The sequence below is a fragment of the Melospiza georgiana genome, chromosome 10 (assembly GCF_028018845.1).
Source record: "Melospiza georgiana isolate bMelGeo1 chromosome 10, bMelGeo1.pri, whole genome shotgun sequence".
NCBI classification, from domain to species: domain Eukaryota; kingdom Metazoa; phylum Chordata; class Aves; order Passeriformes; family Passerellidae; genus Melospiza; species Melospiza georgiana.
In genome coordinates, this window is record NC_080439.1 from 15113211 (window position 1) to 15135073 (window position 21863).

At 46.1% G+C, this 21863-nt stretch overlaps 1 protein-coding gene across 1 annotated transcript in view; it reads left to right on the plus strand.

Moving 5' to 3' along the window:
* The first annotated feature begins 14056 nt into the window (after positions 1-14056).
* The window catches only part of PID1 (phosphotyrosine interaction domain containing 1), an 85030-nt gene continuing 77223 nt past the window's right edge, over positions 14057-21863 (plus strand). The window contains exon 1 of the mRNA XM_058031135.1: positions 14057-14094. Within this exon, the coding sequence (XP_057887118.1) occupies positions 14065-14094 (30 nt within the window). The 5' untranslated portion in view covers positions 14057-14064. The remainder of the gene's footprint in view (positions 14095-21863) is intronic.

Below are 21863 nucleotides of genomic sequence, written 5' to 3' on the forward strand. Positions count from 1 at the left end.
CACTGTTGTAATTGATTTGTTAATCAAAGGAAAGGAAGTACTCATTCTTCAGAATATTTGGCCTTTTCAGTCAGTAAAATATTGGCTTGCAAATCTATATAAAGTAGGGAAACAAGCAACTCTGTTGTTTTAGGGAACATACATATTCATGGTCCATATTTTACAAGAGAGATGTTGCAATGAGCAGCAGCCTTTCTGCATACAAATCACACCTTGGCAGCAATTCTTGACCAACCTATATTTCTCTCAATTGACTGACCTGAACGATAAGTAATTTGTGAGGAGCTATTTTCCTGTCAGCTTGAAGCCTCTAGCTGCTGTAAATCATCCTGTGCATCCTTTGAATTGTGTTCTGAAAATTACTTTGTCTCCTTCCAATTTATTTTATTGAACTGTGATGGCATGTTATGCATGCACTTGTGAGATATTTGTGAGGCACTGCCTGCCAGATGGAGCTGTCCTGAGACCTGGAGGGAGCAGACCCATCTTGTGTTTGTATCTCAGCTATGAATCTGCAAGAACAAGTTGGTTACTGTCTTTGTACACCAGACTGTGTCCTGAGAACATACATGAATGTGGGCAAGGGACACTGGTGATTTCATATCCTTTTCCCCAACCATGTGAAGTTTGCTCTGTACAGGGAGCAAATACCACTTGCTGTTAATATGCTACACTTTTTATCTTTCTTTTTTATTCTTTTCCCCGTGTAAATAATCCATTTGCAGAAAGGGCTGATTGTATGTTGTCTTCCCCTAGCAATGGGCTAACAGCCTCCAGCTCCTCCTGGACAAGTCTCTGGGCTTGACATCAACTTCTAGTACTTGTGAGTAGGCACACAGTTTGTTGTAATTGGGAGTGGGGATGGGCTGAGCCTGATCTTAAAGGGCACAGCTGTGAGCAGCAGGTGAGCAGCACTGACAGCAATGAGCCATGGAGTGCCCAGGGGCACTGACCAACCACCAAAGGGAACAGAAGGCACACAGGTGCAGGGCATCAACAGGAGGGGATAAAAGGTTGGGCTAAAGAACAAGAAGGGCAGATGCTTGCAGCCTTCTGAAGTGATCAGATGTTACTCTGTATGGGCAGACACCTGAAGCGTTCTGAAGTGGTAAGGTGTTGTTCTGTATGGGTTAAAGCTTTGTGATATTGTGTGGTGATACTCTGTGTATTGTGGCTGTCTCAACTCTGATATGTGCTGCAACATTTGTGTGCTCTCCAGATTTGGTTATTTTTTCATGCTCTTCCATCTGGAAATAGGAAAACATCCTTGAGTGTTTTTTTCCCCAGAAGCATGTACATGTCTTCTTACTTGTTTCTTGGGATGTTGTGAAACTTGTCTTTACAGCTCAGAGTTGTGATACCTGTGCTATCAGGAAAATGTCATAATTTACATGGATTCTGGATAGAGTCAGTCCAAAATGGTGAAGACAGTGACCCTATCCATGTGGTTGGGCTAACTGCAATATGGCACAGATACACAGCCTGAGGGAAGAGTTGAGCACAACAGCTAGGAAAACACATGTTGGCTAAAACCATACAAATTATCTCCTGTAAAACCTGCAGGTGTAAAGCTAACTTTAGCTGAGAAAAATTAGACCAATTAGACAGATTCATCCTCTCCTTGCATCTTGTCTCTGGGAGGCACTTTGGGAATCTGCATTCCTCCTGTGTGGGCTCCAGAGGTGACACCGTGCCAAACCCTCAGGTGAGAAGTCTCAGTCCCACATCAGAGCCAGTGTTCAGTAACAGATCTTGCACTTGGAACAAGCTGGCTCTCCATCCTTCCTAACTCCCACATGCTTCACCTTCCAAAGGCACGATGAGAAATGAAGGTGTTGAGAGGTGCAGGTAGCTTGAGAAGGAGCCAGGCCTGCTGTGTCCCCAGCGCACACTCGCTGTAGGTGCTCTCTGGGTGAGGGGCCCAGCCTTTCTGCAGCTGAATGCAGACCATTCCTGGTCTGGAGATGACTCAGCTGAGCCTGCAGGAACTGTTTTCAGCTCTCTAACCCTATTCCTTTTCATGTATTAAGCAGTGAGCTCAGAGGGATGCTCATGGCTGGAGATGGGATGTGGGAAGGCACGTATGAGGTGAGAGGTTGCAAGGAGAGCTGAGGCTCCTGCATAGCCCTGTTCCACCCTGCTCTGCCTCCACTGCAGCTGTGGCCAAATGCTGCACTGGTGTGAGGGGAATGAGAGCTGAAAAGAGACTTCAACTCAGTAATTGCATCCTCAACCAGTGAAAGTCTCAGTGTGGTTAATCCCTTTGAAAACAATTGGATTTTAAAGAAAATGTGTGTAATGTTTTGGGGGAAAGTGGCTTGGTGTTCCTAGACATCTAAAAATATACAAGATCTGACCATAGGAGTAAACATTGCTTGTTTTAGTGAAGTCTTGTATGGTGACACTTCTGTCACAGAACTGATGTTTTCATCTTGTCTCAGCCTCATTTCTGGAAACAGCATGGCTTTTCTCCAGCAGGGCTTTGCTGAGAAATGCCTGAGCAGTTATGACATCCCTGAAGATGTGTAGTTTCTTCTTTGATAGCAATAGACACCTGATGAGGAATAAACTCAACACCTCTGAAAATTATTCTGTGTGAATGACTGAGAGGAATTGAAGAGCCACTCCTCACTTGTGTTGCCAGAGGGAACTTCTTTTCCCCTTCATGTGGCTAAACCCTTCTGTGTCCAAAATTTCTCAGAGATTCCCTTCTCATGTTGCACACAACCACCCAGCAGAGCAGACAGGCACATTGCATCAGACAGATGCACATCCAGCCTGTCCTCCCTTTGGGTGCCTCCAGCCTGGTTTCTGTGGGAGGCATTTGCTGTGTTACCAGCTTTGGGAAGCTTTTTTTCGCTGCTGCCATGTTTTTGAGGTTCATGTGCTGCTCAGGGCAGCTGGGCTGGAATTGCTGTTTGTATGGTACTCTGCTCTTGTGTTCCTGACCTCACAGGGGGTGCAGAAGTACAGTCCCCCCATGGATCATGGAGGGCAGCTGAAAGCCAGATTAATTCAGGGAAGAGTTGAGTCTCTCATGCTATGCTCTGCTATGAATAGTTATAATAATGAGTGTATTATCAAGAGCTAATGAGTTCAGACATGTTCCCAAAATAAAAAATGGGTGTCAGGGCAATCCAGTGTGTGAAGTTAAACCTTCTCTTCCAACCTGCTGAGAGAGATGTGCACTGGCTTACAGCTTTGAGGCACCCTTTATTTTAAAACAAAATATGAACAAAATTCTTGTTTAAAATTTGTTTTTTCTCTCAGCATCCATTACCCTTAGGGAATGCTCTGCATGAGCAGGGGAGCAGTGAGAGAAGGGCAAAGCAGAGAGCTGGTGCCAAATGAGAGACATGGAGCTGATCTGCTCTATCTGCTCTCTGCAAGTTTGTCTTCTGTCCCTTGAGACTTTGCCTGAGCATCTGCCAAAACCCTGTAGTTGTGTGGGGTTGGGGGGTGGCATAAATCAGATTTGAGACACTTTTATGTCCATCTTAAACATCTCATCAGGGAGATGAGAGCAGCCAGAGTCTGGCATCTGAGCAATCAGATGCTGCTGCTACCTGAGAATGCTGGAGGTTGCTGCCAAGATGGGCAGAGTGTGATGTGCTCTCAGCTCCTGCTCACTCTGATGTGCTGGTCACTGGAGAGGTGACCCTCAGAAATCATCTTTGCACATCTTGACTCTCTGCTGTTTGCACTAGAGCTGATGCCTCTGGTGCAACTTCTGTGCTGCAGAATCCTCCCTGCAGGACCCAGCATCTGAACCCTTTCTATCCTTTCACCCCCTCATGTTTTGGAACGGCTCCAAGTAGGTGAAGGTGATTCCTTCCAACAGGACATGGGTCAACCAGTGAAAACAAACAAAACTTCAAAGCAGCTATGCCACATGCAGCTTCATCTAGGCTCAGCTGGCTTCTTTTCTTCTGCAGTACAAAATGGATAACAAATATGACCTCTCTGGAAAAGTCAGATTTCTCTATTATTATGAATTCCACTTTCAAATCCTCCTTTTAAGATGTTTATGATAAGACGATTATTGTAAATAAGCTTCCCCTTTAGCAAAGAATAAATCATCAAATAGGCTTTGTTTGGTGAGATCTTTGGCAAAGGAATGTAAATAAATAAGCTAACTGAATAAACTTCTTTATCTGATGTGCTGAGCAGAAAAGGCAGCAAAGTTAATCATTTAGGAAAATAAGCTGGACTGCTGTGCTTTCTTCAATAATAGACCAGTGTAAGGAAAACAATCTGCTCTATCTCGCTGAGCCGGGACTTTCTGCTAGCATCCCACAGACCATGAGAGATCCTGTTTGTCACTCTGGCAGCAGTGCTGTCTTGTCAAGGAGATGTCCTTTGGCCTAAATTTTTATTTGTTTCTTTTCCTGTGGACTGGTCTACTTCCTGTCAGAGGTAGCTCCTCACAACAGAGCAGATATCTCTTAGAGGTCAGCTGTGGCTTCTCTTCCATCTCCTGGGAGCAGAACACACACAGACAACAGGCTGGATCTGCAGGGTCTCTCTTTGGACTCCATTCATGTTTCCGTATGAGAAAGTTTGAATGTGACTCTGCATGGATCTCAGTCCAACACCCCTCAAGGAAATGAGTGTGACTGTTCCAATTTTCACCATGGTATTTTATTGACTTATGGATTTGAAGTAATCTGAAGTAAATCTGCCTGGAATCTGAGCCTATAAGCCAAATACAAGATGCACAAGGTAACAAAAATGCATGTAGCTTCTGTGGAAAAGCAAATAGCCTAATGCAATGGAGGTTATTTTGGCATGTAGGAGCTGCAGTACTAATTAGTTTGCCAGCAGAATATTTTGTTCTCGTCCCCATTTGTAATTGTTGGATATGTGATCACTGTTGGTACAATTTGGCCTCCTAGAAGCTTATTTTCTATATTGTATTGGGACAGAGAGCACAAATAACACGTTCCAGTTATGGTTCTTTCTCGCTGAGAACAGAGAGATAAGATATATGATGGGTTACAGAGAGCAGAAAGCAGCACCAGCTTGCTGAAAAGGGTGTTGTAGATCCCAGTGTATGGCCTTGATATTTATTCTACAGCTCAATCTGAGGTTGTTTGATTTGCTATGTTGCATCTGTCATGTGAATAAGGCAACCAGCCAGTAACGTGTCATGATGCTGAATAATTTAATTCAAGGATTCTGTACCTAAAATGTGCTGCCCACAATGTCTTATCTGTGGACTGTACATGACACCAGTTCCTCCTATTAATTTAATTTGAACATTTATTTCAGTTGTTATGCCTTTGTATGGCATTTGCTAGAAGGGTCTGTCAAAACAAAGCTGACAGAATGTCGTGTAACTGAGAACAGATCTGCTTTCCCATGTGCCTATTATGCCATTTCACTTTCATCTTGCCATGAGTTTGGACTTGAGGTTGTTCTACATATGAAAGATGATGACCAGTTATTTTTATCTCCAGTACTCATCATATTGCTCCCCTCTTTCCTGGTGCCCTGACTTGCCTGTGTGCAATAAGGACAAAGACAGGAGGAGATTTTTAGAGGGCTGAATTAGGTGTGGAGTTTATCAGTTTTCCTCTGTCTTTTGTTCATTTCATTTCCATGGAGAGAATGTTTTACAATTCCATGGAGATGCCTTAATTTGAAGGGTTTTGAAGGGTTATTTTTCTTTAATGCATGTGAGATTTAAAATGAGGTGGTAAGCTAGCAGTATTGACAGACATGTCAGGTTTAAATCAAAATGTCTCACAGCTGTTGCTGAATTTTGGAAGATTTAATTTGGAATACATTATTCAACGGTTTAGATTATTGAATGGTAATTATGGTGATGCTTTAATAACATTTTGGAGTTTCATGCAATAAACTACAAAATTTCTGTAAAAACTGGTTAATACTACCTAATTTTCCCTCACTTTAGGGGACTGCCATCTGCAGAGAAAAAACAAAATTCACAACAAAACTATTACCCTACCCTGGCATTTGGCCTGGTGGTATCCATGTTTTTCCATTGGTTTTTCAAGAAGTTCTGATTTTGCACGAGGAATAAAGCCATATTCTCTTTCCCCATAAGGCAGTACCTCTCAAAGAGGGCAGAAATTGTGGGCAGAGAATGACCAGACTTTAAATTACCAGTTAAATGTGGTCTTCATTCAAAAGCAACTCAGCCTTGAGATTTCTGAGAATTCATTGTCTCTCTCTTTTTTGTTTATGTGTTGTCTCTGACTTACATCCCTCCCCTTCAAACTCTAGTGTCAAGGGTGATTTATGAGTGCAATTTTCTGTGTAATATTATGTAGCAATAGTTGGCAAATCCCTTCCCTCAGCAAGGGGATGTATTCTTCTTTGTCAGACACCAAAGAGACACACAACCCTTGATTCTCTTTAAAAAGATAATTCTTTTTGAAAGGACAAATGCAAATCCCATCTTATAACAACTCATAATTATTTATAGATATGTTACATGTACAAAAACTGCTCTGGCCACATGGAATTGGCATTTTCATGTAATGGATCCACTGTGAGTCTCTCTGACTGTCTCAGGTCCAGCTCTGTAACCAATCTCTTGCTGTTTGCTTGAAACAAGCTCTGCATGGTGCTGAGCAAAGTCTGGGAGACCAGCTGCATTGCTGTGCTGGGCACTGTTTGTGATGAAATTTAAGCATAAGATTAATGAAGGACTTTGGAGGTTTGTTAACTTTCTGTTATGCTTTTTTGCCTATTCTAGGGTTGAAGTTTTTTTGCATTTATAGAGCTCTTTGGGTTGCAAGACTTAGTAAAATCTTATGTGAAATGTTGATGGCATCAGCCTTATACTCTCGTGAGGGTCTACATTCACTGGTTCTCAAAAACTTAGAAAGGACTCAAGTCCACTAAATTATTGTACACAAGAGGGTGATTCTTGTGCTTTTCTGGATGGTTTGTAAATCTCTATTTACAACCTTTATGTGTATTTGCCAGAAAATCAGTTCACATCCACCCAGTGACACATGTTGAAATTCTTCCTGGTAATGAGTGCTGTGCCCAGGTTAGGGACAAATAGGGCAGCCCTTTCCAGCTTACCTGTCTGCCTTTTCTTACTTGGGACTGCGGTGAATTGAAGTATAGTTTCATCCTCAAACTCTGCTCTGTTTCCTGTCTCACCCATTTTATAGTCTATGATCACTGCAGAACAGGGAATATGTTCCCCTTGTCCAACAGTGGTCGGGGGTTTCTGCCCCTTTCTGTGCTTGGCAGAATTGGATTAGGGTGTTACTGGTACCGGGTGTTGGCTGTGGGGGACAGTGAGTGCACTAAACAAATGACACCAGGGCTGTTGCACACTCTGCCATGAACAGCTCAGCAGTGGAATTTGAAAATTACCTAGGTTTAGCTCTTGAACAATGCTTGCAGGCACAGTCATTTCCAGGGAATCTGGATTGTTGCAGCAGGGCTCTAGGTTGCCATGCTTGAGTGGGGGAAGGAGAAACGTCTCCTGGATTGCCACACCGCTGACCAGTCTCCCTAAGCCTATGAATAACTGCTGGGGATGTGTCACGGAAATAGGAAGTGTGGCTTCTGGTAACTTCCTATTTTAATGGATAAAATTGGGTACTGGAATGGTGAAATCTAGATGACAGATTGCCAAATCTTCTTCTTGCTGTAATGATGCTCTGCAAACAAAAGTTGTGATTTGAGTCTGTCAAAAGTCTCTTTTCTTGGTAAGTTTTCTTATTCTGAGGGAATATCCAGTACATGTAAAATTGCCCACAGTATTATTTATCATTTATCATGCTTCATGCATTTTTATAATTCCAGTCTCTTCAGTCTCAAAACCAGCTTATCTATATAGACATGACTCTTCTCTCTCTTATGTTGTTAAAAATCAGAAGTAATTTGAATTCAATTCACTGAATCACATCTGTGCAACTCAGAAAAGTGTCATGATCAAGAGCCGTGCAGATGCCATGGATTTAACCCACCGTAAAACTGGTGTAAGGGTCATCAGGATCTCTGCACAGATTTGTGGAGGTACATACTTCTTTTTGTCAGAGACAAATAAGTACCTAATAATCATTATGGGTAATTAACAAATAAAGACAATACAGTCTAAGGGGCACAAGGTGGACAGGGGTCTTAACAGGTCTTGTTTCAAGTTTTTCTGGACTAAGAGAGAACAAATCTATAAGCATCTGGCATGTGTCAACCCAAAGATTTTCTGGCGTTCATTTTCTGCTGCTTACAAGATTAATTGGTGCATTAAGAGCTGGACTTGAGCTTCTTTAGATTGTTCGTGCAAGATTTGCTGTTGGAGGCTGCCTGGGAAATCTCAGCGTTCCTGCAAGGAGGTGTCTGGCCAGCAGCTGTGCCAGCGCTGACGCGGCGAGAGCGCTCCCTGGGGAGGTGACGACTGATCCTCCTGTCCCGTGTTCCTGTCCTCTCCTCTGCCCTGCGTGCCATCACTGCCCCCACACCCCGGGTGGGGTTCTGCAGGAAGCAGGAAATTCTCGGGGTTTTCCCCTTGCTGGCTCTCTGCTCGGTGCGCCCCTTCCTCTCTGGGACGCTGCCCTCGGCCCGGCCTGCTGCCCTCACCGGGCCCCACAGCCGGACTGGGCACGGCCGGGGCTTTCCCCCGTGCGCGCCGCCTCTCCCGTCCCCGCTCCCGGATGGCTGCAGTGCCCTCAGCCGGGGGGCTGCTGATCACATCCGCCTCTCCGCTCTCTGCAGACGCTTTTCTCGCCGCCTGTGCGGCCCAGATTCCATGGCCTGAATTCCCCCAGGCCGGCTGGCGCGGGGCCGCCCGGCACGGAGCCCAGAGGCCGCGGCCCCGCAGCGCGGCCGCTGCCAGCGCCCACAGACTCGGCCTTTCGTCCCCGGGGCTGGCCAGGGAAAAACAGCCTTGGTGCTGCTGGCCCGAGGGACTTGGCATCCCCAAAAGATCAACTCTGTGTTTGCTGCGAGGCTGACAGCCCCGCTTCCCTCGCTCACCCCGGCTCCTGAGGGGACAGTGGAGGGGCTGACTGGCACAGGCAGAATAAACTTGCCCCCCCTTTCAGTATCGTGTATTTTGTCCTTCACAGAAGTGTTGTGCCCCTTTAAATGTATGCAAGACCTTTGCAGCAACCTTCCTTCTGCACTCGTTGGCCTGCCATGGCTTTGGTGCTTTATTTTCTCTGCTGCTGTGAGCAGGACCAGTACAGTGCCAACATGAAGGAAAAGTAAGATCAAATATCTCTCTGCCTTTCTAGAAATAAGACCTCTAGAGGTAATAAGAAAAAAAGGGATATCACGTAAACATGGCCAAATACATCACTACCTATGCATTCCATGTTTTTATTTAGTCCATCCATCTCCAAAACGGAACTTTTGGAAGAGGAAGGGAAGTAGCTGTCCTGGTACTTGGGGAAGGTGGTGGGGTGGGTAAAGCTGAAGGGGGAATCAGAAACACAAGCTCTGTGGCAGCAGTAAAGGTAATTAAAGACACCTGGTTGCTATGGGAACGCCAGCAAGAGCTTCCCCAACAAATTGGAAATCAGCACCTCATTTTCCCTGGCAAGCACAATGTGGATGGGTGGGAGAATATGGTATATCCACACCTGAATTATCTCCCTTGACTGGGATACTTACTGCTGCCTCAATTTCACAAATCATTAACACCACAGTGCTTCAGATTATAGTGTCTCCTGATGCCATTTAAAAATACCTCTAAAGGGGATTTGAGGCAGATGCATTGGGAGCAGAAGTGCCCTCTGCTGAACCACCTTTGGTGGAGCTGCACTCCCATGTCTGCATAATCATCTCTATGCACCTACACAATCAAAATGAAAATGATTACTAAATAACATTAGGGATTATACAGTAAGCAGGGATGTAAATAAATTTCCCTTTCAAAATATCAAAACACAATACTGAAAGGAAATCAACGGCCTTTGAAGATAATGTGGTCTGTACTTTGCCAGTATTTTAATGAAACGTTCTTACTGTGAATTGCTGCTAGTTTAACAGTGACCATGCCTGAGGAGATCCCTGGCAAGGAACCAGAACCAGACCTTTAGATGCTGCTACTCCCAGCAGAGGGTGTATCTGTCACCACATGTACATTGAAGTTGTTTCTCAATAGCCTCTGAACTCTGCAAATGATTGAGACCCCTCAAACTCCAGGTTTCTGCTGGCAGTGTTTGCAAACTGCTAGTGCTCTGCCCCTGGCTGCCCTTGCCTGCATCCCATGGCTGGCTGTGGTGCTGGTGCTGTGTCCTCCCCAGGTAATGCCCTCACTGCAGCTCCCCCAGGCCCAGACTCCAAAGTGTGCACCCTGCCATGGGAATTGGAAATCTCCAACTTGGGTGTTGCCTCTGCCATATTTATATGACACGAAGTTGAGGCCATGCCATCCTATCCAGCTTTGTCATCTGCATGAGATGAAGTTCTACATAAAAATACATTTATTTTTATCTTGAATGTTAAAATGTAATTGTTGTCATAAAAAAACAGTTTGGATTGCTTGGATAGTGTATTTTGGGGTTGCTTAGGCACTAAGAATTTTTTCAGAGAAATATTGGAAAGCTCAGATGAGGTGTCTGGTGCCGTCTATGCAGGGTAGGTAGCTGCATTTCTTCGGGTGATTTGACAAAGTGTTTAAGAGTAACAAGTGTATTTAGATTTTGGAAGTATGCTATTAATTACAGTCCTTTACAGACCATTAAATTTGCTAATTAGGCAAACTTGCTCTACAAAAGCAAATACAAGGTAAAATGAATTAATAATAAAAAAAAGGGATGTGTTTAATGAGTTCTGTATGCTTTGTAAACTTGCATAATCAAAAAGAGGATCTTGGAAACAGGACTTGCAAAGTCTGCAAAATATTTGGGGAAGCAGCATTTAAATAACTGAATGACTCTTCTAGTTGTGTTTCAGTGAGAAATAAGTGCTCCTAAAGCTAAATTAAGCTTTTGAAGTCAAATAATTCAATGGGATCAGCAAATGGATGAGTTTAGTTAATTAAAAAGGCAATGCTATAGTTAAAACCAAAATAATTTCTTTTTCTTTTCAAATGTAGAGGAGCTACGTTGCTATAAAAGCCTTAAATAAAATCATCCTTATTAGGGGATGAGATGGTGCAAAAGGAAGACAAACCCAATAACTAGAAGCCATTAAAAGACAAAAAATATCCTGGAGTCACAGGAAATGCTTCATATTTACTATCTGAATAAAAGTGAAATTGGTCCTAATGCATCCAATATTCCCTTTTGAAATGCAAGATCTCCCCTGGCTCCAGTATTTCTGTCCTGTGAGCACTGAAAGGAAGGAGACTGAGAGAAGTGGGACCAACCTGTCTAATGTATTGCAGTCTTTGAAAGGAATTGTCTTAACTCATTCTGAGAAGAGAAACTCCACAATTTGGCACAGTAAAAGGAAAATTAATAGAAAAAAACCCCTGTATCTTCTTACAGACACATTCTGGAACACAGTACATCCTGGAAATAGGAATTCACACTATTTATTTAAGTGAAAGATCTCTGACTGGCTTGTAGCAGGACCTTACCTAATGCAGAACAGCTTAAATACCAAATAAAGAATGATGCTTGGATTAAAATATTAGAAAGTCTAGGTAGAAATGACCTAATCTTAGTGAGATTGTGACATGAACTCACCCAAGTTAAATGAATCATTTCCTGAGCTGGGCTCTGGCTGGTGCCTGACTACCCCAGCAGCACCTGGCCCAGCTGAAAATCAAGTTTCCTGCAGAGGTGTTGTGGGCAATGAACAAAAAGGCAAACCAGCTGAATTTCCTGAGACAGCCCATGGTGCAGAGCACACCTGGAGACTAAACCAACATGAGCAGAAGGGCTCAGTAGCTCTCTCATCCCCATAGTGCCACTTTGCTGCCTTGGTGAGGGATAAGGCTTGGGGAGGATGATGGTGGGGCTCAGGGATCACAGATTGCTTTCTAATCAACCAGGTGGATTTAAAAAATTTGCAGCTGAGCTGCTCCTCCCCGTGTATGAGCATATTCCTACCTTCTCATACAACTAAAGCCTGAAGCTTACAGCATTCATTTTCTCTTGTTTTCATATCCTTTTTTGAAATTAAGTAATTCATTTGTTCTCATAACATGCCACCCATTTCGTAGCAAATGCAAATTGCCCTCCCCAATTGTTTTAGTTTATATAAAAGTCATGTAAACCAAGAGAGAAGCAGCCTCCAGCCCCAGGGTTGGTTTCCTGCTAATTTCAGATCCTGAACTTCCTTTGTGTGCCCTGCTGCTGACAGCCTGGGTTGTGCCAGCTCCTAGCTGGTTCAGGAAATGGTGGTGGGTGGATTTATCCATATGGGAAGGGTCTATGAAACTGCTCCAGAGCTCACTTGAGGAAGAGTGAGGCTTTTAGAAAAGGCCCTCGTGCAGCAGTGTAGGCACCAGTTGAAACAAATAATGGTGTGACAGGGACATGGTGTTTGGAAAGAGCTCTAGTGGGCATCTCAGCCAGAAGCTGGTGCAGAATTAGTGCTTCACTTCTTGGAGGGGAAGGAAAGGGGTGATGCATCAGGAAATGGAGATGCAACACTTGAATTGCTTTAATCCCACCATCACTGCGCAGGGACAAACTGGTGGAATCTTTCCAGAAACAATATAAAACTTCATGTTCATTGTGTCTTGCTCTGATCACATCCAGCCTCAGCTGGATCCTGCAATGTGTCTCAAGGTGTTGGTCCTTGAGATGGATCCTGTGGCAGAGCTGCCCTGCCAAAGGTCATGGTTTGTCCACAGGTGAGCCTGATGCCTATTGTTTTGAGAAGATTCCCGTCAGTATTGCTTTTCCTTGCTATTTAAAACACTGACACAGAAAGGATGCCCTGTGTCCCCAGGGTCACACACCCGCGTTGTGTTGGAGCCTGGCTTGCAGCCTGTGGGATGTGGTGGTCAATGCTCAGGACAAGTATGACATGGGCTCCTCTGGGTTGTTAACAAATCCTTCTGCATCCGAGCATGAGGCATTACCCAGGCAGCCTCAGGTGAGCAGGGAGGGCCAGGGGCAGCTTTTGTGTCTGGAGAAAATGTTCCTTGGTGCAGCTTTGGAACCTGCAGACATTTTGCTTTTCTCTGGCATTTCTGGCCTCCTCGGGGAAGAGCAGTGCCTGCAGACCTCTAGAGTGTGTATGTCTATCCTTGTGGGTGTCGGGGCGCAGCTGGGATGCCCAACACTGTGAAACAGCTGAATGTGGCCTTGATGCTGGTTTGGTGCTGGCCCCTCGGGGACCAGCCCGGCGCCCACCGGGCAGGGGGGATCCTGCTCCCAGCTGGCGGCTCCCTGTGACCCCGCGCTGCGAGCAGCAGCGGCCTTACAGAGCCCTGACACCTTCTACGTGCTTGGCAGCAGCTTGAGCCACCTGCAGAACCGGAGGACAAAGTTTCAGCTGTGGTGAGGCAGCGTCCCATGGGGAAGGCTCCTCTGAGGGGGTGCACCCTCCCAGGCAGCGCACAGCGAACGCCATGAGGAAACCGGCACCGCTGCCCCAGAGGCCGTGAGGGGCCGGGACACGCCGGGCTGTGGCAGCAGCTGGGGGAGGCGCTGTCCCGGTCACCACAGGCATCCAGGTGGGATGCTTGCCGTGCCACGGGGGATGGAAGCCGTGCCCAGGTGGGATCGATGCTGTGCCCGGAGATGCCGTGCCCGGGTGGTGCCTTGCCCAGGTGGGACGGATGCTGTGCCCAGGAAGGATGGATGCCATGCCCGGGGAATGAATGTCGTGTCCAGATAGGACAGATGCCATGCCCGGAGGATGGATGCCGTGCCCAGGTGAGACGGATGCTGTACCCGAGGGATGGATGCCGTGCCCAGGTAGGATAGATGCCATGCCTGGGGGATGGATGCCGTGCCCAGGGGATGGATGCCGTGCCCAGGTAGGAGAGATGCCGTGCCCGGGGGATGGTTGCCGAGCCCGGGGGTGCCGTGCCCGAGGACCGGCGCTGCCGGGCGGGTCCGCGCGTGGCCCCCACGCGTGGGCGGGACGGGGCGGGGCGGGGCGGGGCGCGCGCCCGCAGAGAGCCGCGCGCGGCCCCGCTCGGCAGCGCCTCCCGGCCGCGGCACCATGTGGCAGCCGGCCACGGAGCGGCTGCAGGTAGGGGGGCGGCCGGGCTCCGAGCCTCGGGGGGCGGCGGGGCCGCGCGGCTCCGGGGCGGCGGCGGGACCGGCCGAGCATCACCCCCGTACCGGGAGTTCGCGACAACTTCTCCCCCCGCCGGCGCGGAGGGCGGGTGTGCGGGGACGCGGGACACGCGCGCACACGCAGTGCGGGGCCGCTGCCCCGGCGGCGTCCCGGGTGTCGCTGCTCGGCGGCTCCGGCGCTCCCGGCGGAGTTGGGTGCCGCCCGCGGGGCTCGGCGGGGGACGCGGCGCTCGGGGGCTTCTCCGGCGCCGCTCGGGTGAGGGGCACCCCGGGCCGGCCCTGCCTGACCCGCGGCAGCGGGAGGGTCCCTCGGAGCGGTGCGCGGGGGATGCGGGGCCCCGTGGGAGTCCTTTGGCACCCCCACGGCCGGAGATCGGGATGTGGCAGGGTCACCGGGGTACCCCCTTGCCGCACCCTCCGGCGGCGGTCCGATGTGCGGTGCGGCTCTGCCGTTGTTCGTGTGGCTTGTGTGCGTGTTGCATAGTCCGGGGAAATCCGAGACAGGCAGAGAGTGAGATGAAATAAAACTCACTTTGTAGTTCCACTGCGTCAGTTTCGTGTAGTTTTCCAGGGCAAGTGTCGAGTGAGAGAGAATTGGATATCTCGGAGAAGAATCAATGGGCACAGCAGATGACAAGAAAAGGTTATTACTACTTTTGCAATTCAAAATGGGAATTTATTTGAGATCATCAAGCAGAAAATTCAGCAGTTTGATTTGAGTTGATAGTAGAGCCAAGCTGAGAGATCTTGAGCTTTAATCTTCACCAGCCAGTAATGGGAATAATTCCTGGTCTGAAAAAGCTGTACTTTTCTCTACAATGAAAAGCTTGATTTTTAGTGGATAGAAATGAGGTACCACATACATAGTTGATGGATTCCAGGGTAAAACTATGTGTGCTTATTATTAGTTATTTCTTTCCCTGTGTTAGTCAGAAACCTCTCTGCTAGACAAGTGGCAGGATGCCCTGAATGAAGGAGTTACTGATCTTGGGTTCTGTGGAGGCAGGGGGTCCCTGGGGAGATGCAGGGGACAGACCTCAGGTGAGGCTGCACCCGGTGGCTGGTGACAAAGGAGAAGGTGAGGGAAGAGAAGGAGAAAAGGAATGCCTAGGTTAGTAGTCTGTGCTGGTCTGGATTGTACAGAATGGCTTTGTGTCCCCTTGTGGAATTGTTCAAATAACAAGGTGCTGTTATGACAAATATCTGATACTGCCTACAAGAGCATGCAAGGCTAAAGAGAACCAAATGATTGTGTTTTGCAAAATAAGCTTGTAACCTTGTTTAGCCTTGTTTAGCTTATCCTGTGCACTGTTAGGGGTCTGGCCTTAGGGAACGGGTGGGAATGGCTCTGTGCTGTGGGGAACCAGGGCTGTAAGGAGGGGAAGTGATTTACCACTGGGCTCCTCACTTACCTGTTGCAGCAGAACTCAAGCCTGTAGCAAGGGGAGCCTGTGCTCCTCCCTGCTCTTGAAAGGGAGCCACAAGCACCAAAGTTCTCCGCAGTGGCCACTGACTTTGTGCAAATCTACTTTGGTTGCCTCTGGCTGGAGTCTCCAGGCATCCTGAGCTGATCAAAATGCTGAGTGCCTGTAAATTCACTTTTTGCCAACAGGAGTTTCTGGGGAAGTACATGAATAACTGTAGATGCTCTAAAAAATAAAGAAATCAGGGGCACTCAAAATTGCAGAATTAAAGGATGCTTTGGACTTGTGCCAGCTTCTGAAATGGGGAGAAAGCCTTGGAAAAGTTATAGGAAGCCCATAATAATTCTGTGTTCACACAAGGGGCTAAATAACAATGTAGTGATTTGTGGACAAAATTAATGCAGTTGAGGGGAAGGATGCTGGTGTAACTAGGACGAGATCCGGTAACTGAAAGCTTAATCCTAATCCATATATATATAAGCTAGAGTTACATGGGCAATAAACTATCTAATAACCCCAACCCCTCTGAATTTTTTTTCCCCCCATAAAACCCTTGAAGCCTGGTACTTTCAAGTAGTCTGATCTCCCCTTGACATGTTGTGAATCATCAGCCTGGCCAGAACTGCTGGCAGTGCTGCCTGGCCCCTTGAGGAGAGCTTGTGCACGCTATAAATGCATCTTTTCCCCCTTCTTCCTCCTCCTCAATATCTTAATTTAGTTTCAGGTGTCCCATGTTGCTCTCTTTGTCCCAGGCTCCCTCCCTCTTGGCACATAACTGCTGTGAAACAAATGTTGGTGCTGTGGGGGTGTTGAAGGGGGGCCCTCTGCTTGTCCTTGGCATCACTAGCTCTCTCTGGCTGACAAGAAAGTGTTGTGAGGCTCTGGGTGTGGGATTTTGGTTGTAGCAGAGTGGTTTGTGGTCACTGGGTAGAGTAGGTGACGTCTTATGGTCTCTATTAATGTATTCTAGGATTACAGTTATGGCAAGTCACTACTGCAGGATATTTAGGGGATGTATAATGGCAGATACAGCCCTGTCTTTTACATTTGCCTGATGTATGGGTGCAGGAAATGTGGTGCTGGCCCAGCTTTCTTGATGTTCTAATGTGTGCACAGTATGTGACTTAGTTTTGACACAGATGTATCTTGTGTCAATATCCAGCTGTGGGGAAGTGCAGGACTGTTGTTAGTCCGTGGTGTAGCTCTGTACTAAGTAAAACGGCAAAGAAAATATTTTCATCTCTCAGAATATTTCTTTTGGCCTGGTTCAGTAAGGGAAAGTATGAACTGCCTTTGGAAGTGGATGCCTGTTGGTACGGGTCGGTCCTGCCCTCAGAGCTAAGGCAAGCTGTGTGCATTTAACTGAAATGGCAGTGGCCATCACAGTGTGAAGGCTCCTGTCATGTTCTGACCAGCTGTGCCATGGTCCTCAAGTGCTCACGGGCCTCCTTTCCCAGTCCCACTCAAAGGATGACAAGACTGCACATTCCTGATCTGCTGCCATTCACGCAAAATCTCCTTCTGTTCCAAATGTGCTCAGTCCTGTCAAGTTTCATAGTTTGTGCTGAAGTTTTTGGCATTGACTGGATGGTACAATTCCAGTAGTGAGGTCAGCAGCAAAGCTCACGCATACGCAATAGGAATGAAGTGTCATCAGCAGCTGGGTTACAGAACACTGTGAGCTGGGGCATGAGCTGGACTTGTCCCCCCTGCTGTTGTAGCCATTTGCTGCTGAAAGCTTCATCTGCTGCTGAAATGTGCCCCCCTTCCCAGAGCCTTGGTTTCTGGCTTTGCTGGAATAAGCTTGTTTTTTAATTTGGGTTTTTTTTTTGTTTTATTTTGTTTTTGTCAGCCTGTCTCTACTTCCCTCTGATGGAAGCTTTTCCTATTATGCTGCTGTTTAATGAAGAAGCCTCTCTGTTTCTGGAAGATATGTAGAATTGAATTAAATGGATTAGAAGAATAACCTAGAAAATGTAGATATTGAGGTTTCTTCTTGAAAATATAATACAGCAAAGCCTGCTTTTGCTTTTTCTTTCCCTTCATGTTTTATGATTTTTTCACCTATAGCAGCATTGAAGTTTCGTCTGTTTTCTCCAAAGTTAGTGGGACAGGCAGTTACATGTGAAATCGTACATCTGGGATGTTGCAGGAATATACCACAGGGATCAGCGAGTCTCTGATGTGGTAAGAAGATGATGATTTTGCAGGTAATACAGGATTAGCATTATTCACACTTAAGAGAGATGATCTGGGACTGTATCTGTTTGTGAGACTTTTTCGCTTCTAATTTCTGTGGTGGCTTGTGTTCGGTGAAGTGCAGGCGAGCATATGGAACATGTGTGTACCTCCCAGTCTTCTCTGGAGCAGCAGCCAAGGTTGCTTCAGGTATTTAAAGGTCATTCCCCCTGCTGGGAATGCAGAGACTCCAGTCCTGAGCTCACTGTACCTGCCTGATCTGATTGCCTTGCCGTGTTTGCAGCAAACCTGATCAATGGTTATAAGCAGTGAACACTGATTTGTGGCTTGATGCTTGTGGCAGTGGCACTTGTTGAAATGATGCCAAAAATATTGTGAAATCTTTCTTTAAAACTATTTCTAAATGTTCCTCTGTGCCTGGTTCAGCAGCCCTTGGCAGCACAGCTGGGGTTTTGGAGCTGATGGTCTCAGTGATGCTCCTGTGAGGACTCTGAAGTGGTGTTTGGAAACAAGCAAGGTGTTCTCACAGCCTGAGAGGTGGCTGCTATTTGCTCTGTAGCCTAATTTTTCCTGGAAGCTTGATGCCAGACATTGTTTCTAGATAATAAATCCCAGTGGGTGCATAGTTTCTGAGGCTGTGCTGTTTATAAGCCCTGCTTGCAAGTTTCCCTGCTTCTCTTGACACGTGTGGGTAACAGGGATCACCATGTTCAAACAGCTTTTCCCCCAGAGCGGCGGTGCTGGTGCTGCGCAGCCTTGGGCTGTGTTGCCAAGTGTCCCTGAACTGAGCCATGCCCATGAGCCCTCTTTTTGGAGAAAGTCTCACACTGCTTCTGTGGGTGATACAGGGCTCAGATGAGTGAGGAGGGGAAGAGGGGAACAGACAGCATGTGTGTCATGGAGCTTTGGGCTGGACACTGCTTGGCTTCATACAGGCATGCAGATGGCCTAGTGTTCACAGCAGGACTTCAGTGATTCTCTGTCTGCTCATCTGGAAGTTCAGTATTCTGATTGAAACACACAGTTTGAGGCCATTTTTGGGCAAGGATTTAATAATGGATGGCTGTGGTGTATTGTTAGAATTTATTTCTTTCATAAAGCTCCACATCTCTCCTAATGTGCTGTGCAATACTGTGCAGGAGAGCTGTGTGTGGGCAAGATGAAATGATGTGAAGCAGGTGATGAAGGGTAGGGAGTTTCAAGTCCTTTACTGGGGCAAGTTGGATTTCCTGAACCCCAGGGCTTAATTCTGCCATCATATAACTCGTGCAGGTCCTCTGAAATCCATGAGAACTAAGATTGTGTAAGGTTGCTTTACCACAGTCTTTGAGTGGCTGCTGTAGTGTATTTCCACATCTTTATGAACAGTAAAACAACAGTGTAGCTGTTAATGGAAGTGAAAAATTGAAAGCAGCAGTATTGGGGTTGCTGCTCACCTTTGGGCTGGGCTCTGAGCACTGTTATCCAGGGCCTCATAAACATATTCCATTTTTTACAGGAATTTGTTAATATATCTGTAGCCTTGCACCTTCAGTCTACTTTTAAATTTTGTGATTGTAGACTGTTGCTAATTTCGTGTATATTACATGCATCCACTACCACTAGTATACACTAGTATCAATTGCCTTTCATGTATCAGGAGCATTGAAAAGATTTTTCACTAAAGAGAAGTGAGCTCTGGGCAGACCTAAACATGTGTGATGGTTTCTAGGTGATCACACCACTGTGGTTTGGTGACATGTTTGCATGTGTTCAGCTGTAATGTGGTTTTAGGTGCTATTGGTGCTTTCAAAATGAGCTTCTAATCCTTTTCAGTGTTCACATGCATATGTGTGTTAAAAATAACAGCATACAGTCAGTTAAAACAATAGTTTTCCAATTTTTAAAGCATATGGAAAGCCTTTCTAAGCCAAACACAAGCTAGCTGTAAGCACACAAACAGCTGTCTAGGCAGAAACTCCTGCAAGACACGTATAGCAGGACTGATACTACTACTGAACTCTGGTTTCATTAAATATTATGTCAGAAGGAAAAAATGGTAAGTATTTGAAATTTAAGCCTGAGTCATGTGGCTGCAAACGTCTGAAGTCTTACAGGCTGGTGTTTTGGCACTATATGGCTTCAGGATATCTTTCGAGGCATCAGAGTTTTGCACTCGTTTGCTGCTATGACTTTACAGCAGTCAGGAATCTTTAAAACAAAGCCCTGTGATTCCAGGAGGCTCATCTGGCACCACTTAACTCAGGCAGTTCCTTTCTTTCTACATTATTTATTCTTTGTAGAAAATGAATGTCTCTGGAGAAATGTTAATTTTGGGAAGCATTCTATGACCAAAAGAAAATCAAAATCAATGAGAGCTTTGTGGAAAGCCCCCTGGGAAATGATCTTCAGGGTTCACTTATAGTGTAATACTGGTTTCTGTTTATGAAAGTGCCAGCCTGTTTGATGACCAAGACAAAACATTTAAGCAGTGATTTCCTTGAAGAAAGGCAAGCTAAATAATTCAGTCTACTTCAGAATTTTAAGTGCCTGCTTCAGATTTTGTGTGTCCCTGGTGTCATCCAGCAGGACAGGACAGGACAGTCAGCAGTGGCGTCCCAGACGTTTCCTTCCAGGCATGGCTGTGTTCTCTGCAGACATGCCTTGGGTTGGTGCTGAGGTGTTGGGCTAGGTGTCCTCACCCTTGAAGCGCTACTGTGTTTTGATGTATCTCTGTGCAGGCAAGAGGAGAGTCTGATTACCCAGAGACAGGTAAATGTGTAGCTGAAGAGTCCCTTTAAGCAATGTTTAGTACTTAGAGTATTTTTTTCCCCATAGTGCTTTCATGTATAGGAATTGAACTTAATTGTATTTCATATAATAGCTGGAAGAGTTACAGGTGACAGTGTTAAGTCTTCTGAGCTGTTTCTGAATAAGTGTATCAGAACTCTTTGACCAAAGATGTTAAATGTGCATGATTGTACAAGTGTCCTGAGAAGACCTAATGTAGCATTTCATGATTTGTTTTTCCTGCTGACACCCTGAAAATATGGAGTGCAAGTATAAATCTTTGCACAGAATCTGAAGGAAAAAAGAAAAGTTGTGTATTCCCAGTATTTAATTTTCTTTTAATGATGTTGCTTCTACAAAATTACACATAGCCTCAGAATGACTAAGTTGGTCTGGTAGCACTGACGCCTTGGCAGTTTGGTGATGACTTCAGAAGTGTTGGTCTTTGAAAAGCCTCCATAAGTGTTTTCATTGGGACCATTTAAATAAATGTCCCTTTCACAGATTAATGGCTGGTTTTGCTTCCAGGCAATGTGGGCAGGAGCATTTCTAACCTGAGTTGCTGCTGGTGAGTTTTGCTGACAGAGCTGTGCTGTGACCACAGTGCTGCTGGGTTTGGGACAGCACCGGAGCTGTCAGAGTCCTTGCACCATCACCCTTTGTGGCCTTGGTCTGTGTTATGCCAGACAATTTTCAAATGTCTCCTCACATGAAAACACTTTCTCCAGATATATTTGATGGGAGCTGCCAAGAACACTGAGAGCAGATAGAAATGTAATTAAGTGTCCTGATGCTCAGATTTGTGGCCACCTCTTTCTTCCCATGCCAAGCTCCCTCTGGTTTGAGAGATGGTTGTTCCATACATCTCATGTGAAGCTTGCAGGATGACCCCAGAGTGAGTTTACAAGTCTTCAGCTGGCTGTATTCAGCTTTGTTCAAGGCCAGGCTTTTCCAGACAGTGTTTTACCTGGTGGGCTGTGCTCTTGTGAAATCTTACCCACTCACTGAGTGTCTGGAGAGAAGAACTGATGTTCAGTCTGGTGCCACTGGTGAAGTCACTGCTTTGAAGCTCTTGCAGTGGAATCTGATCCAAACTTCACTGGGGTCAGTACCAACCCTGAGCCTCAAGAGAAGGGCAGGAAAGCCATCCATTGGACTGTTACAGGAGATCCAGAGGGATTGTATAGTCTCATTTAAAATGAAAAGTTGTCTCTGCTATGGAGCTTCTTGAGTAATTCTGCTGGCTGGAAGGCAGGTTTAGAGGAGTTTGGGGTCTGTGAGGGGCCAAGACATTGTGATTGTGGCAACATCAAAAACACCATATGAACCT